Source organism: Cucurbita pepo, chromosome 18, assembly GCF_057944985.1.
Source record: "Cucurbita pepo subsp. pepo isolate OVF chromosome 18, ASM5794498v1, whole genome shotgun sequence".
Taxonomy (NCBI): domain Eukaryota; kingdom Viridiplantae; phylum Streptophyta; class Magnoliopsida; order Cucurbitales; family Cucurbitaceae; genus Cucurbita; species Cucurbita pepo.
In genome coordinates, this window is record NC_141815.1 from 12,070,289 (window position 1) to 12,093,722 (window position 23,434).

The 23,434-nt window shown below is 38.0% G+C and overlaps 5 protein-coding genes across 10 annotated transcripts; 2 read left to right on the forward strand and 3 right to left on the reverse strand.

Annotated features, from left to right (window-relative positions):
- Positions 1 to 208: 208 nt before the first annotated feature.
- On the reverse strand, positions 209 to 2,901 carry LOC111780428 (argininosuccinate synthase, chloroplastic). Its single transcript, XM_023660831.2, has 7 exons — positions 2,622 to 2,901; positions 2,477 to 2,525; positions 2,223 to 2,405; positions 1,725 to 1,799; positions 1,456 to 1,641; positions 703 to 791; positions 209 to 619 (listed from the first exon to the last, which is right to left on the reverse strand). The coding sequence occupies exons 1-7, from the start codon at positions 2,696 to 2,698 to the stop codon at positions 253 to 255; spliced, it is 1,026 nt and encodes a 341-aa protein (XP_023516599.2). The 5' UTR covers positions 2,699 to 2,901; the 3' UTR covers positions 209 to 252.
- Positions 2,902 to 3,418: 517 nt separating this feature from the next.
- On the forward strand, positions 3,419 to 11,608 carry LOC111780336 (ribonuclease J). 4 transcript variants are annotated; one of them, XM_087119729.1, is made up of 17 exons: positions 3,420 to 3,734; positions 4,458 to 4,686; positions 4,878 to 5,001; positions 5,281 to 5,337; positions 5,466 to 5,657; positions 5,732 to 5,809; positions 6,156 to 6,338; positions 6,455 to 6,535; positions 7,294 to 7,359; positions 7,460 to 7,552; positions 8,310 to 8,435; positions 8,806 to 8,919; positions 9,038 to 9,133; positions 9,208 to 9,305; positions 9,389 to 9,837; positions 10,581 to 11,035; positions 11,162 to 11,608. In XM_087119729.1, the coding sequence occupies exons 1-17, from the start codon at positions 3,560 to 3,562 to the stop codon at positions 11,252 to 11,254; spliced, it is 2,709 nt and encodes a 902-aa protein (XP_086975855.1). In that variant the 5' UTR covers positions 3,420 to 3,559; the 3' UTR covers positions 11,255 to 11,608. The 4 variants fall into 4 exon arrangements, with proteins under 4 accessions (XP_023516476.2, XP_086975855.1, XP_086975854.1 ...); XM_087119728.1 differs by having other exon boundaries at positions 3,421 to 3,734; positions 11,159 to 11,608; XM_023660708.2 differs by lacking the exon at positions 11,162 to 11,608 and having other exon boundaries at positions 3,419 to 3,734; positions 9,389 to 9,851; positions 10,581 to 10,791.
- Positions 11,609 to 12,740: 1,132 nt separating this feature from the next.
- LOC111780337 (putative calcium-binding protein CML19) lies at positions 12,741 to 13,343 on the forward strand. Its single transcript, XM_023660710.2, has one exon. The coding sequence runs from the start codon at positions 12,843 to 12,845 to the stop codon at positions 13,266 to 13,268; it is 426 nt and encodes a 141-aa protein (XP_023516478.2). The 5' UTR covers positions 12,741 to 12,842; the 3' UTR covers positions 13,269 to 13,343.
- A 578-nt stretch (positions 13,344 to 13,921) lies between these two features.
- Positions 13,922 to 19,104, reverse strand: LOC111780339 (U3 small nucleolar ribonucleoprotein). Of its 3 annotated transcripts, none has more exons than XM_087119542.1 (15): positions 18,660 to 19,104; positions 18,228 to 18,278; positions 17,359 to 18,071; positions 17,125 to 17,187; positions 16,284 to 16,416; positions 16,071 to 16,181; positions 15,848 to 15,985; positions 15,530 to 15,598; positions 15,376 to 15,417; positions 15,176 to 15,244; positions 14,933 to 15,004; positions 14,787 to 14,840; positions 14,558 to 14,699; positions 14,396 to 14,461; positions 13,922 to 14,310 (listed from the first exon to the last, which is right to left on the reverse strand). In XM_087119542.1, exons 3-15 carry the CDS (start codon positions 18,063 to 18,065, stop codon positions 14,303 to 14,305), a joined length of 1,674 nt encoding a protein of 557 aa, XP_086975668.1. In that variant the 5' UTR covers positions 18,066 to 18,071; positions 18,228 to 18,278; positions 18,660 to 19,104; the 3' UTR covers positions 13,922 to 14,302. The 3 variants fall into 3 exon arrangements, with proteins under 3 accessions (XP_086975668.1, XP_023516481.2, XP_086975667.1); XM_023660713.2 differs by having other exon boundaries at positions 17,125 to 17,186; positions 17,349 to 18,071; positions 18,660 to 19,102; XM_087119541.1 differs by lacking the exon at positions 18,228 to 18,278 and having other exon boundaries at positions 17,125 to 17,186; positions 17,349 to 18,071; positions 18,660 to 19,103.
- An 806-nt stretch (positions 19,105 to 19,910) lies between these two features.
- LOC111780340 (cytochrome P450 94B3-like) lies at positions 19,911 to 21,940 on the reverse strand. Its single transcript, XM_023660714.2, has 2 exons — positions 21,319 to 21,940; positions 19,911 to 21,070 (listed from the first exon to the last, which is right to left on the reverse strand). Exons 1-2 carry the CDS (start codon positions 21,901 to 21,903, stop codon positions 20,114 to 20,116), a joined length of 1,542 nt encoding a protein of 513 aa, XP_023516482.2. The 5' UTR covers positions 21,904 to 21,940; the 3' UTR covers positions 19,911 to 20,113.
- Positions 21,941 to 23,434: the final 1,494 nt, after the last annotated feature.

The following is a 23,434-nucleotide window of genomic DNA, read 5'->3' on the forward strand; positions in this document are numbered from 1 at the left end:
GGGAGGCGCACTTTGTTCGAGGGGAGGTGTTGGATGATGGAAGTCCCACATCGACTAATTTAGGGAATGATCATGGGTTTATAAGTGAGGAATGCTAACTCCATTGGTATGAGGCCTTTTGGGAAGCCCAAAGCAAAGCCATGAGAGCTTATGCTCAAAGTGGACAATATCATACCATTGTGGAGAGTCGTGTTCGTCTAACAGAGATGAATGAACCCAGCAGCATCAGCCTGGTTGTAGACATCCCCGTTCTCAAACGAGGATATGTCTTGCCTGTACAGGCTGTTCGGGCTTTTCAGCCCAGCCACGGTCACCGAACCTTTGTACAGCTTGAGCCTGACCCTTCCACTTGTTGTTGCGGTTATTTTCTCCATGAATCCATCCACGGTCGAGTGTTAAGGACTCAAGCTCACGCGCAGCTGTGAATAGGATGGTTCCTCCTGGTGTTTCGTACACACCTCGGCTCTTCATGCCGACGAGGCGGTTTTCGACCATGTCGACTCGGCCGATGCCGTGTTTCCCGCCAATCTCGTTGAGGTGGTCAAGAAGGGAAGCTGGTGACAGCTTTTTTCCATTGACAGCAACAGGAAGTCCTGAGACAAAACCAATCTCGACATATCTGCCATGAACAACAACAAACAAAATTAAGTTCAGTTGCAGAAATGCAGAGGAGTTGAATTAAGAAGAACGGAGAAAATTTACTCGGGTTGGTTCGGAGCATCCTCGGGATCAACGGACATCATGAACACGTCCTTCTTTGGCTCATTAGCAGGATCTTCCAAAACGTCACCCTTCAATCACATATTATATATAAATGAATACAAGCCACATGTCTCAAACCAAACAATCCCGGTCAAGGCTGACTACCATTGTTCACCATATTGGAAAGATCATGAGTTTATAAGTAAAAAATACTATCTCTATTGATACGAGACATTTTCGAGAAACCAAAAGCAAAACCACGAGAGCTTATGTTCATAGTGGACAATATCACACCAGTGTGGAAGTTCGTGATTCCTAACTTAGCCATGTCAATAGATACTCGAGTGTCGAACAAAGAAGTTATGAGCCTATAGTAAAAAAGTGACTCAAATCGAACAAATGAGGTACATTGTTCGATGACTCCTTAGAAGGAGTTGAGCCTCGATTAAGGGGAGGTTGTTCGAGGGCTCCATAGACCTAAGGGGAAGATCATGAGTTTATCGGTAAGAAATACTATCTCCACTAATATGAAGTCTTTTGGGGAAACCAAAAGCAAAGCCACAAGAGATTATTCTTGAAGGGGACAATATCATACCATTAGGAGGTTCGTGATCCTTAACTGATCAAGCCAAAGAGAAAATGATGACATTCATACAACAAATGCAACATCTAAATGACAGCCAAATTCAATCTGTATAGCATGAAACAATATACTTTCAACCAGTTTAACCAACCGGCTGCCATGACAATTACCTCATGACTAAGGTGCCAAATATTCCGGTCTCGACTGTATATCAATTTCTTCGTGACGGGGACGGGCACGTTATGCCTCTTGGCATATTCAATGGCATCTTCTCTTCCAGTAATGTCCCATTCTCTCCAGGGAGCTATAACACGTAGTTTGGGGTTCAGAGCAAAGAATGTGAGTTCAAACCGTACCTGCACGGAGTAAGCAAAAAAAACATGAGATTCTCCTTCAAGAATATTGATAGAAAATCAAAAACTATGGCAATCAGGCAGACCTGATCATTCCCTTTCCCTGTGCAACCATGAGCAACAGCATCAGCTCCAACTTCTTTGGCAACATCCACCATGGCCTGCAAAACCACCCCCATAACCTCTGTTACTAACTCAAAGTCATGTAATCGAACAGGGACCCTTTTTTATAAGAGTGTGCAAACCTCTCCCTAACAGCTGTGTTAAAAAATTGTGAGACTAATGACTAGATATGGGTGGCGTGTCAGTAAGGGCATAGTATTAGAGCTAGATATGGGTGGTGTGTCAGCAAGGACACCGAGCCCTCCAAAGAAGGTAGATTGTGAGATCCCACGTTAGTTGGAGAGGGGAACGAAACATTCTCTATAAGGATCTGGAAACCTCTCCCTAATAGACATGCTTTAAAACCGTGAGGTTGAAGGCGATACGTAACCGGGCAAAGCGAATAATATTTGTTAGCTAAGGACTAAGAATTTCCGTACAACTAAGTAGCCTCCGGCAGAGGAGATCAAGAAAGATCTAACCTTGGCGATGACAGGGCGAGCCATGGAAGTGCCAAGCAAGTATTTCCTCTCATAAATGGCACCAGCTCGCAAGCATGGGAACACGTAGTCTTCGACAAATTCATCCCTCAGGTCTTTCACAACAAGTTGAGAGGCTCCGCTTGCTTTGGCCTTCGCTTCCAAACCATCCAATTCCATCACTCCCTGCATATTTCACATTCCTAATAAGCCAACAAAATGGACCCAAACATAACCCAATGTATCGCCATGCGTACTTGCCCAACATCAGCAGTGAAGCAAACAACCTCACACCCGTACTTCTCTCTGCAGGGAAAAACAACACAAAATGGATGTCAAACAAACGAGTAAGAGGTACAAAAAATGATTGTTCAGACAAAGAGCTTGAACATGGCCACCCACCTCAGCCACGGCACGATAACAGACGTGTCCAACCCGCCGCTATAAGCTAAAACAACTTTGTTCAATCTAGTGGTCATCGTATCTTGGTAAGGGCACGACGATGAAATTTGATGGTTTAATCAATCCGAGGAGGCGATTTTGCGTACCGAATTGAAAGAGCGGTGAAAGAGAAAGGAGTGGATGGGGATGAAGCGGGAAGCTTGTGATGAGCCTTTTGCTGAAACGGTGGCAGAGGAGCCGCTGGCGCTTCACAAAAGAGCAGCAGATATGAACAACTTACAATTTGTGACTCATGAATTCTGTGCTGCATGAGGGAGGCCCTTTTATCGACGAAAAATCTGTTTTTTTAAACATAAATTAAAATAAATATTTGTCCTTTGCCTCTAAAATTTGTATGATCCCCATTACAAGTTGTATATATTTGAAAGAATGTTATAAATTTACCACACTCCAATAGGAAAACTTAGCTAATCAATTAGTATGATGGTTAAGTCAATTATCTAAATGGCTCAGTGAAACTTCACAACTCAACCATCTATTTTTATGTTGATTTTAACTGTTTAGATATTTTTTAATTATTTAAAAAAATATTAATATATATCAAAGATTCACCAGTCATCATCCATCCAATATTAATGTTTTTTACTTTAAAAATAGTGAATAAAAGTAACGAAATATAGAGAAAAAATAAATAAAAATGACAAAAACCAAATACTAGGAAGCGCACGTGCTAAAATTTTCACCGCTCGTGTGAATTCGTCCCCTATCCGAAAATGATAAGCACGATATTTCTGAAGCTCGAAAAAAAATCCTTGGCCCGCTATCTTTCCCCCCCTCCATTTCCCGCTTCAAAGCTCAGCTGCTTCTGAACCCTCCGCCATACACAGGCTCTTCCCGCAAGCTACCATTTCACATTCACTCTGGAACTGAACCAGCATATGCAATTAGAATTTTTGGGCGGTTCTTCCGTCCTCAGTTCGCCACATTCAGCTCCCTACAAGCAGAGGATGGCATCATTTGGCGCGCTTTCACTATGCCCCTGCAGCCCGCTGTCACGCCCTCATCAAACAGTTCGTACTATTTATTGTTGCAGGGGGTCTCCTACAGTTTTAGGTACGTTTTTTCTTTTTTTAAAATTTTTAGATTAAACTACAAATACTAGTGTTAGATGCCAAGCTCTTGTCCACGAGAAGGTTGGAGAAGAGAAGTTTGAAGATAGTCTTGTTTTAGGTTATAGAACTAACCGCGAAGTTTTGGCAAGTTTTCGGCTTAAGCTTAAAGATATCGTCCGTGTTTCTTTATACTGCATTTTGAAACAAGCTAGCTGGTTTGCTGATGTGGAATGGACTTTACAGCATTTAAGTTATTCCAGTAACGTAGATAGCATTGGAACATGCAAATGAAGCTCCAATTGAAAGTATGATATTCATTTTATGGGTCTGTTGCAATATGAATGGAAGAATGTATTTTGTGTTGATGTCCTAGGCTAGATCGAACAATCATGCCAATTTTGGTTCCGTTTTCAGTTGTCGAGAAGAGTTATGTTCTGTAATTAGATGCATATAGCCCCATGTTGTAAATGGGTCAACGGATGTCTTACTTTGTTTACGAGGAACAAAGTGATTGTTATTGGGAGAACAAGAGCGAACTGGATAGGACCTAACCAGGCCGATATTCTTAACTAGATTGTTAGCAGTCTCTCTCTTTCTCCCGTGACTGTTGTCAAAGTCAACAATCTTGAAACTTATAGGAACTCTCTTCCATTCAATTAGCTATCTAATTTTTTTGTCCCTTCCGGTAACTGTGAACTGCTATTTTAATGTTGCATCTCTTCAGGCAAAAATGTCTCTAAAGAGCACCGCAAAAGACCAGGAAGATTGGAAGGTGCTAAGAGAAGCATGGAAGACTCTGTTCAACGCAAGATGGAACAGTTTTACGAAGGTTCAGATGGTCCACCTCTCCGGGTTCTTCCAATAGGTGGTCTTGGTGAAATTGGCATGAATTGTATGCTTGTTGGGAACTATGACCGCTACATTCTGATTGATGCTGGCGTTATGTTTCCTGAGTAAGTTTATATTCAAGGCTTTTCCATCTGTATGAAGTTCTAACAACCATAAGTTGTGCTATTCAAGCATTGGATTAAATTTTCCAGTAGATATAATTTTACATCTTAATCCAGATTTTCTTATTTGAGTCCGCTAGCCATGGTTTCTTTCACTGTGGCGTAGTGTCTGAATTTGTGTAATCTATTTACAGCCATGACGAGCTTGGTGTCCAGAAAATTATACCTGATACCACATTTATTAGAAGATGGAGTCACAAAATTGAAGCTGTTGTTATTACACATGGCCACGAAGATCACATTGGTGCGTTGCCTTGGGTAAAGTTTCTTTCTAATTCCTTAGAGATACTATGTTTCCCCCCAAATATCAGATACTTCTAATTTCTTCGGTTTTTCTTATGTTTGGCATCTGTATAGCACATTATTATGGAAGTAAAGGACTAAAATGAAATAAATGGAAGCATAGGGACCAATACGCTAAAAATTGTACAATTTGAACTTTTAAGTTATACATGCTCTTCTGTGAGAATATTATTCTTAACTTTCTCTTTGCTATTATTTCTTTGTTTTTTCACATGCTTAAGTTCTTCTAAACAGGTAATTCCAGCTTTGGATTCCCATACACCAATATTCGCTTCATCCTTTACAGTGGAGGTATATCACTACTTCACCAGATTGCAAATTTTTATCATTTGGTGCTTGCTTCATCTTTAGTTTATCATCAATGTGGTGCTTGCTTGTCATTTGTGGACTTAATAGGCAACACTCTTCTTCCTTGACAGCTTATAAAAAAGCGTCTGAAGGAAAATGGGATTTTTATTCCTTCTCGACTTAAGGTGTTTAAGATGAAAAGGAGATTCACAGCTGGGCCATTTGAAATAGAGCCAATTAGGGTTACCCATTCCATTCCCGATTGTTGTGGCTTAGTTCTTCGATGTGCAGATGGTACAATTTTTCATACTGGAGACTGGAAGGTAATATTGTTTGACGCACTATCTTGTTATTGTTTGTTTTTCTTACGACTACTGGAGGGGTCGTCGTCTTGCAGATTGATGAATCACCATTGGATGGTAAAGTCTTCGATCGAGAAACTTTGGAACAACTATCAAAAGAAGGAGTGACTCTTGTAAGCCAATCCTCGTTCCCATCTAGTATATCAATTGTGATGAAATCTAAATCTCTGATGTTTGCTAAAACTTTTGATTTAGGCATCTTTTTATGACTTCAGCTAATTTCAAAGCCAACTACCATGTTATTTATGGCTAGGAGAAATGGGCCTTATCTTTTTTGAAACTAGTTGTAGTTAGCAGGAATTAACTTGTTACATAGCATGCAATGAACATGGACAAAATGTGAAATTTTGTAAATTTATGTGAATTACTCTTCTTCTTCTACTTCTTCTTTTTTGTGCATGATAATAAACAATTTTGTTGATGTATGAATTGCATCAATGTGTGTGAAATATTTTTCAGATGATGAGTGACTCAACAAATGTACTATCTCCTGGAAGGACTATTAGTGAGTCTGTGGTGGCAGATGCACTTTTAAGACGTATCTCTGCAGCTAAAGGAAGGGTCATTACAACTCAGTTTGCTTCAAATATACACCGCCTTGGAAGTGTGAAAGCAGCCGCTGATTTAACGGGTCGAAAGTTGGTGAGATCTTCATAGTTAGATTCCTTCATTCTCTTATACTTTTCAATACTTAACCAAATTACTACTCATGGTAGCATTTACGTTTTCTTTTGCTAATTTTAATTCATGATTATTAGGTATTTGTTGGCATGTCTTTAAGGACATATCTGGATGCAGCCTGGAAAGATGGAAAGGCACCGATTGATCCATCGACCTTGGTAATCTTTTTAAAATTTTATTTTTCCCCTAATATATTTTCTATTTTCAAGTTGAATTCGACACTTAATTTTTCCCTGGAAAGCTATAGTTTCTTATTGATGTTTGACAATGGACAGAATGTGAAGATGTTCTTGCCATTATATGGGAAATCTGGTTAAAAAGAAATAAGCAATTGATAGCATATGACTTGTTTTTTTTATCGTTCTATTGTTATGGATTCAGACATTGGAGCATCTTTCTGTAACTCATGTTTTTGTTTTGGTATGCTCAATTGCCTTGCTCTTGATTATCTTAATTAATGCTACTTATTTAAATGAAGGGTTTCAAGCATAATACTCATTGTTATAAGATGTTTTTTTTTATAAAAAAAAAAAGAAAAAAAGAAAAAAATTCAACTGTAATGCTTCAAGTTTCGAAGTTTAATGAATATGTGATTAAAGAGTTACTCCTGAGTCTAAGCTAACAGCTAATGTTCATAATGGCTATGCTTCATCTTAATGTTCAGAAGTGTTGCAATACATTACTATGGTTGTCTTGCTAATGCTTACTGTATGGAATACTTTTCATGAATTTTACTAGACTTGGAATTGCAATGCTGGTTTAGTTACCCGAGGACAAACAATAAAAGAACATGAAATTATGTATGGGCATGCATGGACATCATGCTTTCGGCTGTTATTCTTAACTCTTCCACATATTTTATTGATTTTTGAAGTGTATTTATTCATCTAACAATTTTCATCCTACACCTGATAAGGTAAAAGTGGAGGACATTGATGCCTATGCTCCAAAGGATTTATTGATTGTCACAACTGGCTCACAAGTAAGTTTGCCTACATGCCAATAGGATTTGCATGGTTTAGTGGATCTAATAGTTTAATCACATCAATTTAGCTGTATAATTGTACATGCTGCTGTTTCAGGCAGAACCTCGTGCCGCCCTAAATCTTGCATCTTATGGAAGTAGTCACTCTCTCAAACTGAGCAAGGAAGACATGATTTTGTATTCGGCCAAGGTAATAGAACAAGTTTTTCTTTGCTTAATACCGATTATTGAATAAGCTTTGTGTTTCAAGCTTATATTTGGATTTTGTGTCATAAACTAATATATTCAACCCATCACGTGCAAATTATCTCATCAGTTCTTCTGCATCTACAAAGATTTTTGGAACTGCTGCTTCTCTCTAACCTATTGATGTAGCCTTTGCTTATTTTTCTGATGACGTTTATTTAATACAGAAGTATAAGTAATCTTGATTTACATGTCTTATAATGCACTATTGTACTTTTATTGTTTGAAAATTTGAAATATCACACCCTGATTTGAGAAGGGAGGAACTAAAGCACATGAGTGACGTTCTTTTGTTCCCTTTGATTTTGTGCTCTTGATCTTTCCGTCTGCATTATTAGCTAATTGAAATAGCTAGTTTGTTTACTATTGGAAGAAGGTGATTAGGGGATTAGGCGAGTCTTGGGATTAATTGTGGGTAGACAGCTCTTAAAAAGCGATCAATCCTTCTCCATGTAGATTTCTTCAACTTCATTCTATGTTTTTGGTTCTTATCATTATTTCACCAATGATTTATTGTGGTGTCATTTGTTTATCATATAAAAATTTCCACCAACGTTTTCTTTTGAGTAATACACTGCTATGACGGGCTATTTGAGCATCATTTGAACTGCTGAATTCGCATATGGCTTTGACATTAGATGCCATTTGATGTTTTCTGGCAATGTGATCTAATAGTTCTTTTCCTTCTTCTCATGCCACAGGTTATTCCCGGTAATGAATCTAGAGTGATGAAAATGTTAAACCGTATATCAGAGATTGGATCTAATATAATCATGGGTAAGAATGAGTTGCTGCACACATCTGGTCATGGATATCGTGGGGAATTAGTAAGTTTCAGTTTCCATTATAATTGCATCGAATATGTTAGTTTTAAATCTCTTGAGACTATGGACTTATGATCATCTCAGCCTTTCTTGCTTTGAACTATAGATCACCCTACCTCCTAGCCCTACAGATGTTAACCTAGACTTGTAGGATTCTTTGGTTCAGAAGATTTTTTGTTTTACCTGATATGTTTGGAACCTCATTACTAATTAAGTATTGCTTTGAGCTGTTAACCGATTAGCCTTCATGAAATGCCTATGTCATGATCATCTATCCCAAGCTTCCTCTATTTTTGCCTTGAAGTAATTTTCTTCTTAGCACCCGTTTAACTTCATTCCTGTTGCTTCCTTCGTATCTTCTTTGTGTTTGAAGGAGGAAGTACTTCAAATTGTTAAGCCCCAGCATTTTTTACCCATTCATGGAGAGCTTTTATTCCTCAAGGAGCATGAACTTCTGGGCCGGTCGACAGGAATTCGTCACACAACTGTGAGTAACTTCTTGGTGACTGTGGCCGGAGAGAACTTCTGGGCATATCTAATCTCTTTTTCTGTGCGTGAAATATTTATTTGTAAAAATTTTAAACTTGGCACATCCTGATATGAAGGTTATAAAAAATGGAGAAATGCTTGGAGTATCTCATCTAAGAAACAGGAGAGTTTTATCTAATGGTTTCACCTCTCTTGGGATGGAAAATTTACAGGTACGATAACCTTAATAATTTTCCTGACTATAAGGACACCATTGACTTTTGTTCATGTCTTTATTATGCGGCAGTTGAAGTATAGTGATGGTGACAAAGCATTTGGATCCTCATCTGAGCTTTTCGTTGATGAGAGACTAAAGATTGCAACAGATGGCATTATAGTGGTCAGGTAGATCTTGCAAATTTCACCTTTAGTGAAGTGGGTACAACCTTCTATGTATCTAGTAATGTTCTGGTTTCCTCTGTTTACAGTATGGAAATCTTGCGACCCCAAAGTGTCGATGGTTTAAATGAGACTGGCATTAGAGGAAAACTAAGGATCACTACTCGATGTTTATGGCTCGACAAGGGGAAGCTTTTAGATGCTCTTCATAAAGCCGCTCATGCAGCACTTTCAAGCTGCCCCGTAAATTGTCCTCTAGCCCACATGGAAAGAACTGTGTCTGAGCTTCTGAGGAAGATGGTTAGAAAATACAGTGGTAAGAGGCCTGAAGTCATAGTCATGGCTGTGGAGAACCCTGGAGGAGTTCTAACTGAAGAGCTTGGTACAAGGCTTTCAGGCAAGTCCAACACTGGAATTGGGATACCAGCATTGAGAAAAGCTGTTGATGGACAACCAACTAAGAGCCACTTAAACAGCATAAAACCAAATGGAAATGACGATTTGCATTCTGAAGATAACTCAAGTCAGGAGTCTCAAGGTTTTTCCCCCCATGTATTTCCACATCTTTCCTTGCATGTTTGTGCATATCTGGAACACTCTGCATTTAGAAACCTGTAATCCTCGTTTTCAGGCATAATCCAGATACCAGGTCAAGGGTGATGTAGGGATATCTTCTGTAGGTTAGCTAATAAAATTCAAGAAGTTTTGGATCAAATTTAATGGCATGTCTGTACATTTTTATGCATTAATAATAGGAGTATTAGGGCAACTTGAGTTGAAATGCTTCGACAGAGTTCTAGTCTTCGGGTAAATTTTACTTTTCCCCCAATTCTCTCATTGGAGAGCTCTATTTGTAAACATAGTACCAATAAGTAATCTGAAGTAACAGTTTGATATCAGCATGGCAGAAATTTTGAGATGTTCTTTGTTTGTTGATCAACTTGATTCAGAAAAAAATCAAGTTGCATGGAAAGGTTTAAGCTGTTTGTCATTAGCCAATGGATTGTATAGGACTGGTCACTGACTTGTATGGAATGTATTATACTAAAAAGATATAATTCTATTGACATGTGACATTAATGATTAATATAGTCTAGATTCCAGATTTATTGCAATAGTCGAGCATTTAACTTTTGAATTTAATGTTTTGATTAGCAGTTTACAGGTCTCTGTTGTCGTCGAGCCTTCTCATGCAATGCATGGGGTTATGGTCGTATATCCAGTTGTGGTTTTAAATGAGCGTTTCCTTTTCTCTTTTCCTAATCTTTTTTGTTTGTACAGGTTATATTGAACCTGGAAGACTACTTCCTGAAGAGGACTACGTTCCCTCGAACTCGACAGAGATGAATTCCTTTGATAACGAGGGTTTGGAGGATTTCTGGAGACCATTTATCACGCCAACCTCTCCTGCTACTGAATTGGCAAAGGATAACGAAGGTTCTGTTCAACAATCAAAAAATACGTTGGAGATTACAAACGAAGGTGAAGAAGTTAGTGATGACAAGTCACTGAAAACATCAAATTCTGACGTGAAGCCTGTGAAACGCAATAAATGGAAACCTGAGGAGATCAAGAAACTTATTCAATTGCGTGGGAAATTGCATGACAGGTTTCAAGTGGCCAAGGGACGAATGGCATTATGGGAAGAGATATCCACGAGTATGTTGGCTGATGGCATAAATCGGAGTCCAGGACAGTGCAAATCTCTGTGGGCATCTCTGGTTGTGAAATTTGAGGTTTGTTTTTCTGTTTCTACGTTAGATTTTAAGCTTTGCACTGTCATACGTCTAGCTGCTTAATTGCCTGCAATTCTCAATCCTGTTAGAAAAAGTTGATTTATAAATCCATTCTTTGTACAGCAGGAAAGCAAAAGTGAAAAGAAAAGCAAGAGTTGGCCATACTTCGATGAAATGAGTGGCATATTGTCTGATTCAGAGGATGTAGCAACAGAATGACGGTATGCTGTGAACAGCTACTGAAAGTTTTGAAGAAACTTAGTAATATTTATTGTAGCATGGAGAACCATTCTTGGTATCTTCATGAACATTGGTCCCAGCAATTAGAAAGCATATATGATTCCTGAGAGAGATGCTTGGTTTGTTCCATACTAAAATTCATAGGGAATCTATTTTTCTTTTAAGTTGACAAGTTGATCCATGAAGCCAACTTTAACACGATCTTGAGAGTTAGTTTGATGTCAACGGTTCGGGTAAAATAATGTTGCAATTTATGAAATTATGTGGTAGGTGCCTGGCTTATTGGATGTGTTCAAATGTTCAAGTTATATATCATCTACTATTTCAGTATTCCATGTTTAAGTTGACAAGTTCTCTTTTATGAACTATTAAGGAACTCCAAAAGAAAAATGAAGAAATTTTTAACCACATAATTATTTTTGAGGATTGAAACGATAATCTGTGCTATGCTCAATATCCAATATCTCAAATGTAGTTGGACTATTTTCAACAAACTAAGCCCAATACTTTACCTCGCCTTAACTGGGCCGTTGTTGGGCCTGGCCCTTCCAACAAACGTTATCTATGACGTCGGACAAGCCGACACGTGGTTTGCGTGTATTCAGATTCCAAGATTCAATCGAATTTGACTGAAAGGAACAAGAGTGTGATGCATGGCATGACCTTCAAATATTTTATCTATCAAAACCATTTTTGGAAGCGGTTAAAGTTACAGATTTAATTAATTATTAATTAATGGAATTGATTTAACACTTCAAAAATCTTAAAGACTGAATTCAAATTAATCCAAATTAGAGTGACCAAATTGGTTGTTTGACAATTAATTTTTTAAAAAATATTGTATTAGCGAAGAAACTGCGTTACATTATATTTATTTATTTAGGATCTTTAGAAAACCCCAAAATTTTGACCACATTGGAAATATTATACAATGACTTTTTTCAAGAAGGAGTTGACGGAATAAAAAATTCCAATTCTCATTTCCCACTAAATGGTTCAAAATAAGTCTAGAAGTTTAATGTTATTTCCTTTAAAAAGCCAACGCAGAACGACTTTGATTAGAACAATTAAAAATGAGTATTCTATTTAAAAAAATAATAATAAGGATAATGGCTACGTCAAAATCGAGTCGGCCAAAATAATTTCGTTGTATTTTTCAAATAAGAAAAATAATATTATATATATTTCGAATCATCTGGACAAGTCGCGGAGGAGGATAAGCCTGATCCAGAACAAATCGAAACGCGGTTTGCGCCGTCGTTTTAATGAATTATTAATATGGGCGGGAAAAATAAGCGTTATGTACGTGGCAGTTGACCGTTATTTAATGAATAATTCACGCAATAGATATTTCCACATCATTTTTTACGCATTTTAATTTTGACCCCAAAAACAAACAAACAAACAAACAAACAAACAAACAAACACGTTTTGTTTTTTACTTCCCCTTTCCTTCGTCGCTGCTTCGAAGATTTTGCCGAAGCCTATAAATATATGTCATCCATGCCTGAATTGACCAAACATCCAAACTCGAGAAAATCCGAAAGTTTTCCAATCTCGAATCGAAATGGAAATCAACAATTCGGCACAGTACGGTCGTGTGTTGAGTTACTTCGACGAAGATGGAGACGGCAAGATCTCGCCGTCGGAGCTGAGGAATCGGGTCGGATTGATGGGCGGAGAGCTGCTGCTGGGGGAGGCGGAGATGGCGGTGCAGTCGCTCGACTCGGACGGCGATGGGTTGCTGTGCGCGGGCGATTTCGAACGGCTTCTGGACGTGGGGGAGGAGGAGAAATTGAAGGATTTGAAAGAGGCGTTTGGTCTGTACGATTGCGAAGGTTGCGGGTTCATAACTCCGAAGAGCTTGAAGAGAATGCTGAGAAAATTGGGGGAATCGAAGTCCACAGCAGAGTGCAAGTTGATGATCGGTCAGTTTGATTTGAATGGGGATGGTTTGATTAGCTTTGAGGAGTTTCAGATAATGATGGCGTAACGGTGTATATATAAACACAATTCTTTGTTCATTGTTTGTATTATAATTTCATTCTTCAATTGGTTTGATTTGTTGGAGATATTGTTATCATTATTATATATAAATGAATAACCGAGTTTCCAAAGAAAGAATTGTATATGAATAATGGGGAGAAAGACGCCGCCAATACTTACTGGGATGGGGTTTTGACTCCATCACTGCCTTCTCTCCAAACTTCCTTCATTTATTATTTCCCAACTAACAAAAAATACAGACTTTCCTACGTTCTTGACTTTTTTTTTTTATTCATTTTTTTATAAAGGTTTCACAACTACAAAATAATAATAATAAAATAAATAAATAAATAATAGTGTTCGATTTTCATCAATTGGTTCGTGTGGTCATTGGTTGATTTTGGTTAATCTAGTCTTCTTAAAGAAGTTAAATGTTCTTGCGTGTAAAATCGATCGATTTAGAAATTTTTGCAAATTACCCCGGGTCTTGGATAATTTGATGACATGAAGGCATTCTTTTGTGTATTAAATTTTGATCCAAGCCCATGAGACATGATTATAAAACACTTATAAGAAATGTTAGAGATCTTATGTCATAAACTGACCTCCAAACAATTTCATATAATAGAGAGAGAGAGAGAGAGAGGTTACAAAGTAGAGTACACAAAAAGGGGCATATCATATCATTGTATTGTCATTTTCCTAGAAAAGTTTAAATTTCTTTCAAGTTTCCTCTGTAAAAAACTCAATCAAGTAAGTAACTTGGGGCTATAGCAACTCTTATGATGGAAAGGGCTGTGTATAAAAATCGCCTATCACTGAGGATCGCCTTCTTTCAACCTCTACCAATATAATACCTTCCTTGGAAGCCACAAGTGAAAACAAATAAGGAACAACTCCCCATCCTTCAGCTAATTGATCCTCAGCTGCTCAAAATTAAGTAGACAATTCCATTCCCTTCCGGTTTTTCCTTCTCAGGATGATCATGAAGCGTGTCAATGGAAAGGACTTTTAAGAACCACTCAATAACTAATACAGTCTTCATTGGCCTAAAATTTTGAGCATAGTTGCAGTTAGGGCGTCAGTCAATAGTGGAAAATAAATACAAGACATTGAAATGCTAAACATCATTACCTTCATTGGGCTTTGGAACTGTAGTATTGCTTGCTGCCTTCTTCGCGTCTCTTTTGGCCACCATAGCTGTAAGACTCGCAGATTATTATTAGAAACATGGGGAAAACTCCTCTGTAGGCAACACGATTCAAGAGCCCTACTACCTATTCTTATCACATTTACCTTTATATTTCCTTTTCTTGCTGGCTCTCCTCCTCTTCCTGTCGGATTGTGTAAGTTCAGCTGCTTCTTTGATGTCACCTTTGCCTGAAAAAACTTCCTCAGGAGCAAGCATCGCCGCATCCGAGACAGCAACGGGAGCAACCTAACCACATAACAGAATTTAACTTCAGCTCATGCACTCAAATACACAAACACGTACAAAGGGGATATGAGATAGAAGAGCAGTTACCTCTTCCATTGCAAGAGCAGGGACATTCACAGATATAGACATATCCTCGATAACCTTTACAAGTAAAGAATTGACATGTAGATGAGTAAAGGGGTAGATATATGGTCAATACAGTCCAAAATTCAAAGAATTCATGAGAAACATACAGGTTTCGGTGCGTAGTGGTAATGGGAAAGAGCATCCAGCTTGGAGCAAAGTTTCTTGAAAAGTATGCTCGCCTGATTTGAGGTGAAGGTAAGGAAATCAATAAAAGAAATTATGGAGGAAGTAGGAAAGGTTATAAATGTTTCAAACTATCCAAATTTAATATAGTTTGATCAGAGTATCATACTAGAAATACCAATAGAATTGTTAAATTATAACTCTTCGTGTCTCTTCATGAACTGTACCTCATTCTTTGCTTCATCCGTGAATGTCGATGGGGCAGTAGCCAAATTAGTCTTTTCAACATACTCTTCCTGCAAAAAAAATTGGAAGAATGGCCCCTCAAATCGAAACATATTAAACGAGAGACATCCGGTAGGAAGAGACGGGCATGGCAGCAAGGGAGTGCGCTTAATGATGCATCATTTTTAGAAGAAACACAAACCTCATATAGTTCACCAAGACCTTTCTTGCTTTTATTCTCATCCTGTTTAGAGAAAAGAAAATGTTACTACTTGAGCAAGAAAAACACTACAAGCGAATATACATATATAAATGTGAAAGGCACATACAAAAGACTTTCATAAAAGAATACTGACCAAGTCTTTGATTTCTCTGGGTGCTTTAGTAGGTCGCTTAGGTGCTTTCTGAACTTCGTCAAAACGCCCCTGAAAGTAAAGCATAAGACAATGCTGGTCAAATATTCTCAGCAGATGAGTACGGCCACTGTAAATCGAGCTCTTCCACGTCTTGTTCTGTTGGCTCAACATGTATCCATTTTTCTTCATATCAATATGAATCGTTTCTTTTTTAAAAGAATATGGTTTGATTGGGCTATTGCCACTTAGTCAGACACCCTTTCTTTATAAGTGATGAGAATTACAAGAATTGAAGTTTCCTTGGATAGAAAAAGTTACCTCGAGGATCCTTTTCTTGATCATCTCTTCCAACGTTGCTGTAACTTCTTCTGTGATTACTGGCGGTGGTCTCACATTGTGCTCAAAATCTAGATCAACTTCCAGAGCACTATTCTTAGGTCTTTTTGCAGCGGTTACCTATTATTGAAATTGTAGCTTGAAGTGGCTCAAAATAATCGTTATCTTGTATAAAGTAAGAAAACAAATAAAAGGATGACTTTACCTCTCCTTGCATGGTCCACGTTTTTGGCTCCAAGTTTGCTTTCTCCATCATCTCTATTTCAGATTGAAGCTTCTTAAGTTGTTTTTGATGAGTTGAAAGATTTTCAGACTTCTGTATATGCAACTCAAAATTGGAAACTAGAATGAGTATTCACATGAAGAAGAGCGCCTATCAATTTAATATGCAGCTGAAGTCGTGGGGGAAGATATGTACCCGTTCTGCATGTGCTTCATCATCATCTTCCTCTTCATCACCTGAATCTGAGAATTCAGACTCTGATCCGTTCGTCAATTTAGACTTTGTTCTCCCATGATTCTTCTTTTTAGCACCAAAAAAGTCTTCGTATCTGCAAACAAAATAGATTCGCATCTATTGGAAGCTAATATTTTAAAGTAAAAATAGATCATCCTTTAGCTTATTGAAACTATTAAAAAATCACAATTATCATGAAAAACTTGAAGATCGTGATCAGTTTCTGAGGATTTTCTCAGTTAACAAGTCCATTGAAAAAAAAAAATGTAGTGAAAACTCAATATGCTGAGTTTTTTAATGTAGGCAAATAAAGAGATGTTGAAAGACCATTTAATTACACCTGCAAGGAGATCATGAGGTATCAAACATTAACGATAACGACATTGATGCAAGGAAAAGATTTTTACAGTAGTGTAGTGTAGAGATGTTGGTCAGTCTGCTACAAAAGGAAAACTAAACGACAAAAATGTGTAATCTGAAAAATGAAAGGATCCTATTGGCAGACAATAATGTAACTAAGAAATCTCATCAACCGGCTCCTTCCAGACAGCCTAAGATTTTTTTTTCCATAACCATATAGACGAGATGTTCTAAAATCAGTTACTAATTACTGTCGCTTTAAGTACAAATGCACACAAACTTCAACTAATATCAGAGTCATCCATCGCATTTGGTAGTAACCGTAAGTCCAACTAGACTCGTAGCATGAGTGTGAAACTATGCAAAACGAAATCAAGTACTTTCATCACTTTAAGGAGTTCGTCATTTACAAGCATATAGAAGAACAAATGAGCCCTCATACCTTGCCTTTTCCAGTTTGCTAGAATCTTCATCCTCCTCACCATGAAGGTCGAATTCCCCAAGCTACAAGGGAAGAAAATAGCCAACTTTAAATTTGACCAAAACAAGCATCTTAAATTAACAAATTCTGCAGCAAGTAATAATATCATAAGCAATAAACCCTCATTAATAGCAAAACAAACAAATTCTGGAGAGGATCAGTTTGTTTAAGTAATGTGCCTTCACCTCATCATCTTCATCATCTTCATCATCTTCATCGTCCTCGGATTCTTCTTCTGTCTTCCTTTGTTTCTTTCCCTTCTTACCATCTGTCTTCTTCTGTAAGCCATATTCTCTTCCCTCATCCTCCTCCATAAACTCCTCTAGCTCTTTTAATTTCAAGAATCCATCCTCAATCCCACCACTACCATCTTCTCCCTCAACTTCATCGTCACTCACTTCCTTCTCTCCATCCTCAGTGTCTCCATCTTCTTCATCGTCACTGTCCTCTTCTTCATCCTCATCCTCCTCATCTTCGTCTTCTTCGTCATCTAACTCCTTTATATCCTCTTCAAATTCATCGCTGCCTTCCCCCGACCCTATAGCCATCTCTTGAGTAACATTCTTCTTATCTTCCAACAACACCTTCAGATTCGAAATTACTTCAGGATTCTTCTCAAACCGCTTCAAATCCCGGCGAATACTTGCCAAAAGAGGTTGGGATTGGAGGTCAATTTGTTGCCATATCTGCTCGGCATCGAATCCATCAACCAGGAGATGATCAAATGGAGATTTAGGACTGAAAGGTTTCAGCATAGCAAATAAGTTCTGTGAGGCAAGGCGGGCAACTTTAGACAGGGAAGGGCTTGGAGCAAGCCAGAGAGGTGGGTCTGTTGATTTGAGATAATGAAGTGGATCAAGACCAGCTTCAGTGGTAGGAAGGACCACTTTCTCCGCCTCCATTGAGCTCTGTTTAACACAAAAGAATGATCCCTCATTCAACAATGTCTCACGATAATATGAAATAATTCAATTATCAAATATAAATAAGTTTCAGACTACTTTTCACTTCTTGAAACTAAAGATATAAACAATAAGAACTGATAAGATTATAAGAAGCCATACATGAACGTGAAAACGGTGATCAGATCAGATCAGATCCCCTGGCCTTGCACACTGGTACATATCACAAAACACATCAACGGAGATACAACTTGATTATAAATAACAAAACAAAATATGAGAAAAAGATTCTTGAGATTTATTTCAAATAGTGCCGTTTCCATTACGGAGACAGATGACCTACCCCTGTTTGGAATCCCTGAGTTTGGAAGGCTTTCCAGCAAAAAAAGAATTAAAAAAAAAAGAGCAAGGAATTTGAAATCCGTTTACAATTCTGCAATTTCACTCCGTCCAGGGGAAAAAAGTGTTCGTGAATTGAATTATGGCAGATAATTTCAGTACAGCGAAACCAATGTACTATACTGAGTAAACCTAAAGTTGATTGGGCATGGGTTACAGCCAAACCTCGTCGAAAGGAAGCAAAACTCGTTGTACCTGTTGAAAACGCGTGAGTCACGTCGGGGCCGCCGGAAAACGTCACAAACACTGTGAAAATTCCCTACAATCAAGCTGTCGTGCTTGGGAGGCCGTTGGGTGCAGGGGGTCGCGGCGGGAAAAGACTGCGCCGCTGATTTCGCCGGAAAAAAGAAAGGGAATCGTCAGCGTTCAGGTTGCGCTTGCGTCGTGAGTCCGCAGTGCAGGAGATAAATCGTGGAGTCGAGGAAAGCAGCCTGAAAAGCTGCTACAACACACTGGAAGCTCCGTTCGCGTGGGTCTCTGTCGGCCGGAGGGTGGCTGTCGCGCGGTGGTGAGGGAAAATCGCCGAGTGTCCGGGCTGCGGCTGAGAAAACAAGAGGAGAAAGGGCAGCGCGGCTAGTAGAACTCACGAGGGGGGTTTTCCCGCTGTTTACCGAGAGAGAAATAGAGTGTGGCCAGAGGTTTAGGGTTTTTAATTTTCTTTTTCTCCTTTACTTTATTAATTCAAAAAAAAAAAAAACTAAATTAATAAAAACAACATCAACTTTCCTTATTCTTTAAAAAATACTCAAAATATTCAATAATTGTCTATAAATTATCCAATAAAATTTAAAGTGCCTTAAAAAAAAAAAAAAAAAAAAAAAAAAAAAAAAACTCATCGATGATATTTAATCTAATTAATTTTAAATAGATATAAATATTATCTTATTTAAAAAATATCTATAAAAGTTTTAAAAATATCTTAAATCATTCAAAAAAAATATCTATTAACATTAAACTTTTTTAAAAATTTTAAAAAATGTCTTTCAACTCAAAAACAATGCAAAATATACTATAATATTAATATAGGGTGAAATAATGTGTGCCACATTTAAAAATAGTATTAAGAAAAGAAGAAGATTAATATCTTAAAGTTTGAGGAAGAAGCAAAGCAAGTTTTAAAAGTTTTTACCATTGTTATATAAAAATTGTCAGGTGGAAGCCATGTTTATGAGATTCCAGGTTTGTTGTAGATACGAACGAAACATTTTTTATTATAATGTATAAATTTTTCTCAAATAAACGCGTTTTAAAACAGTAAAATTGACAATGATACATAATGGGCTAAAGCAAACACGGTAATATTTTAAATTTATCGATGTTGTTGACTTTTATATTATATCTAACACTATTGTTACATGATCGCGATCCTAATATTAAAAGTTGAAGATATTATTGTTCTCCCAATATATTTATTTAACATTTTATGAGACTTTTTATACTTAATTTTGTATAAGATTTATTATGCTTTTTGAATTATGACTTGCATTTGATTCAAATCCACTTCCTAAGTCTTTTTAAACATTGTTTTAATGATAATAATTGCCACATATATCTACATTAATATAATATTGTCTATTTTAGACACTTAAAAACTTTTATTTTTTGTTTTTTGAAAAAGATCTCATACTTTTGAGATGACTTGATCCTCACTAGATGGTTGACTTTTGTTCTTTCCTTTCCCCGACATAAACCTTCAGTCCACCAGCCATATGAGCTGTCAACAAGGGGACAAAAACCGGCGCATTTTCATTCGCCGGTCTAAATTCAAACCGCTTCAAAACCGTGGCCATCACGTATTTCATCTGAATGAACGCCATTTCCTTTCCCAAGCACATCCTTGGACCGGCTTGAAACACCGGGAACTTGAACGGACTCACCGGTTTCAACTCCCCGTTTTGGAACCACCGGTCCGGTTTGAATTCGAGTCGGTCCTTCCCCCACAGCTCCTCCATCCGCCCCATTCCATACGGAAAATACGTGACTCTGTCCCCTTTCCTCACCGGAGTTCCATCCGGCAGGATATCCGGCGCCGCTGCGTGCTTCGAATCCCAAGCCACCGGCGGGTATAGCCGCATGGACTCACATAAACACGCCTTCAAATACTTCATATCCTTCAATTCTTCGTAACCATAACCCAACGACGCAGTTTCGGAATCGCCGGACAATTTAATGGCTTCGTCCACTATGGCCTGTTCGACTTTGGGGTGCTTAGTGAGCAACCAGAAAAGCCACGTCATGGCGGCGGAGGTAGTGTCACGGCCGGCCATTATGAAGCTGACGACCATGTCTCTAACCACTTCCTGGCTGTGGCCGGCCGACAAGAGGCGAGATAACAAATCGCCGTGTGTGTGGTTATGATCGAGCGTATTACTATTGTTCAGGTTTCTGTTACGAATGATGTTGGAGACCCATTCATGGACCATTTCCACCGCTTCTTTGAGCTTCTTTTCGGAGCCGACGTTGAGCATGCGCTTGACCTTCCACGTGACAAAAAGTGGCGCTACTGCCCTCCTTGCGCTGATCCCAGTTGCCGTGTCTAATGAATTTACTATTGCCGGCACTGGGCGCGACATGTCCAAGCACTGCTCATCTGTACCTACTGTCACCTGAAATACATGAGAATATTGGTTAAAACCACCCACCTAAATAATTGTGAAAATTCTTTATTTATAAATTGTAAAAAAAAAAAATATATATGTAATGAATAATAAATGTAAAGAACAATAAATAAATAAATAAATACAAATAATTCATGACTAAATATTAAAAACAAAACAATAAAAATATAATTAGGAATATATTATAATATAATGGTAAGCATGCATGAAGGGTATGGTTAAGGGGAGACAAAAACCTTACAAACGGTGTCAAAAGCGAGTCTTCCCAAGACATCTTGCAAATCGAGGACGGCGTTAGTTCGAGCAGCGTTATGGAGCAACGGAATCAAACGGAGATGAACTTCATCTTCAAGTGTCTTAACGACGAATTCCCTAACAGACTTAGCGGAAAATTCATGGCTAGCAAGCTTGCGTTGGGAGGACCATAAATCGCCGTCGACATTGAAAATGCCACAGCCGAGGAGATCGCCGAGTATATCAGTAAACGGCTTCCCTTTAGGGTAGTTAACAAAATTGGTCTTGAGCATGTGCTCGACGTTGGCGGGGTTGGCGGTGACAACGGTCCGCCTCGAACCAAGGCGATTCACCACAATGGTCTGAGTGGGAGAGTGGGAAAGGAGGTGGGTGTACCAGCTTAGAAGGCGGCGCCGGTTTTTGTAAAAAGAGATCAAGCAGCCGATGAAAGGGTAGGAAGGAGGGGAATAAAAGCGGTTTTTGGAGAAGCAGTAGAATTTAAAGAAGGAGAGATAGAGACAGAAGAAGGCCGTGGAAGAGAGTGATAGAAGGAAGAAGAGGGAGAGGGCGAAGTAGATGAGTTGCATGGTGGTTGGGGTTTTTGGTTTCGCCCAAGTTTGAACTCAATTTTGCTGTCTGAGAAGAGAAAGGTATTGACTAATATTTGTAGGGTTGGGAAACGATGAGTTGTAAGACAAAAAAAGCACGTGTGAATTTGGGAGCCCAATTGACGTATTGTCCAATCCATTATCAAAATTAAAACGTGCCTACTTTTTTATTTTTCATTCTATCCAACACACTCCACATCTTTATTATCATTCGCTTTTCTTAATTATAAATTATAAATTAATAATTATTTTGCATTTGCTTAGTATGAGCTGGATTAAGATTTTAATCAACAAAATAATTGGTCTTTATATTAATTAATAAAATTGAGCCTTGTGCGGGATGTGAAGATGAAAGACTTTAAGAAACGACGAGGTTGGGAGAAAATAGATTTTTCAAAATTGTGAAAGACATCATAAGTTTTCTATTGTGAAGTAGTCGGTCTTCTAAGTTCTCTAGGGAGGCGCCGCAATAGAAAATGTGAACAAATTGAGAGAACAGCTGACGCCGTCCATAAAAATAAAATCATTTTTTTTAATCCTAACATTTTCTCTCTAAATTTTTAATCTTTATCTAAATGTATCCATTCATCAAGTATATATTTAAAAAAGTACACACGTGTTTTGTTTACAAATTTAATAAAAATTGATATAATTAAACAAATTTAAAATTTGAATGGATGAAATTAAATGCTGGTTTTGAAATGATATCTCACCAAAGATTAGAGTCATAATGACTTCTTTTTTTTTTTTTTTTTTTTTTTTTTGTGAAGAAAAGAAAAGAAAAAAAGAAGAGAGAGAGAGAGTGTGTAGAATAGGTGTGGGAGCATTATCTATGTGACCACTGATATTTTAGGGTTTAAAATAATGCCACCGTCCAAAAATGGAGGCTCCGACCCCCACTTGTATGGCCGGAGCCGCTTCTAGCAAGCTTTTTATTTTGTCTGCATATGGTTTGGTGGTGGGAGTGAACAGTGGGAGGATTTGGTCGACATGTCGACAACGTCTGGCGATGACGGTGGTCAATCAAGTCACTTGGAGGAGGTGGGCCTTCCTCAATTCTTGTTGCCAATCATGGGGTATTTTCGTTACTATTTTCTTTTGTCGACTTGAAAAGGTCGAAGTGGAAGAGGGGTCGTTGCCCAAAAAGTCTTGCTTCATAGATTCCACTTAGCCACATTTCACAACACACTTAAGCTACGTAGTTATGTTGTACATTTCCTTCCACGTTTTAAAAGTGCAGCAACCAATTTTTCTCTCTCAAAACAATAAGTGAGTGAGAATATTTCAAACAATCGTTATAGAGGGCCAAAAAAGTCATGTATTTTTTTTGAAAATTAACTTTATAAGATATTGTTATTGATAGCTCAAGAAAGAAAAACGTTTCAAAACTATCGCAAATGATGTGATGCCGATGATTTAGATTAGAACACGAACACTTTTTAGATAAGATCTTAAAACTACACTCAAACGTTGTATTTAATTCATGTGACGATTATATCATAGAATCTGA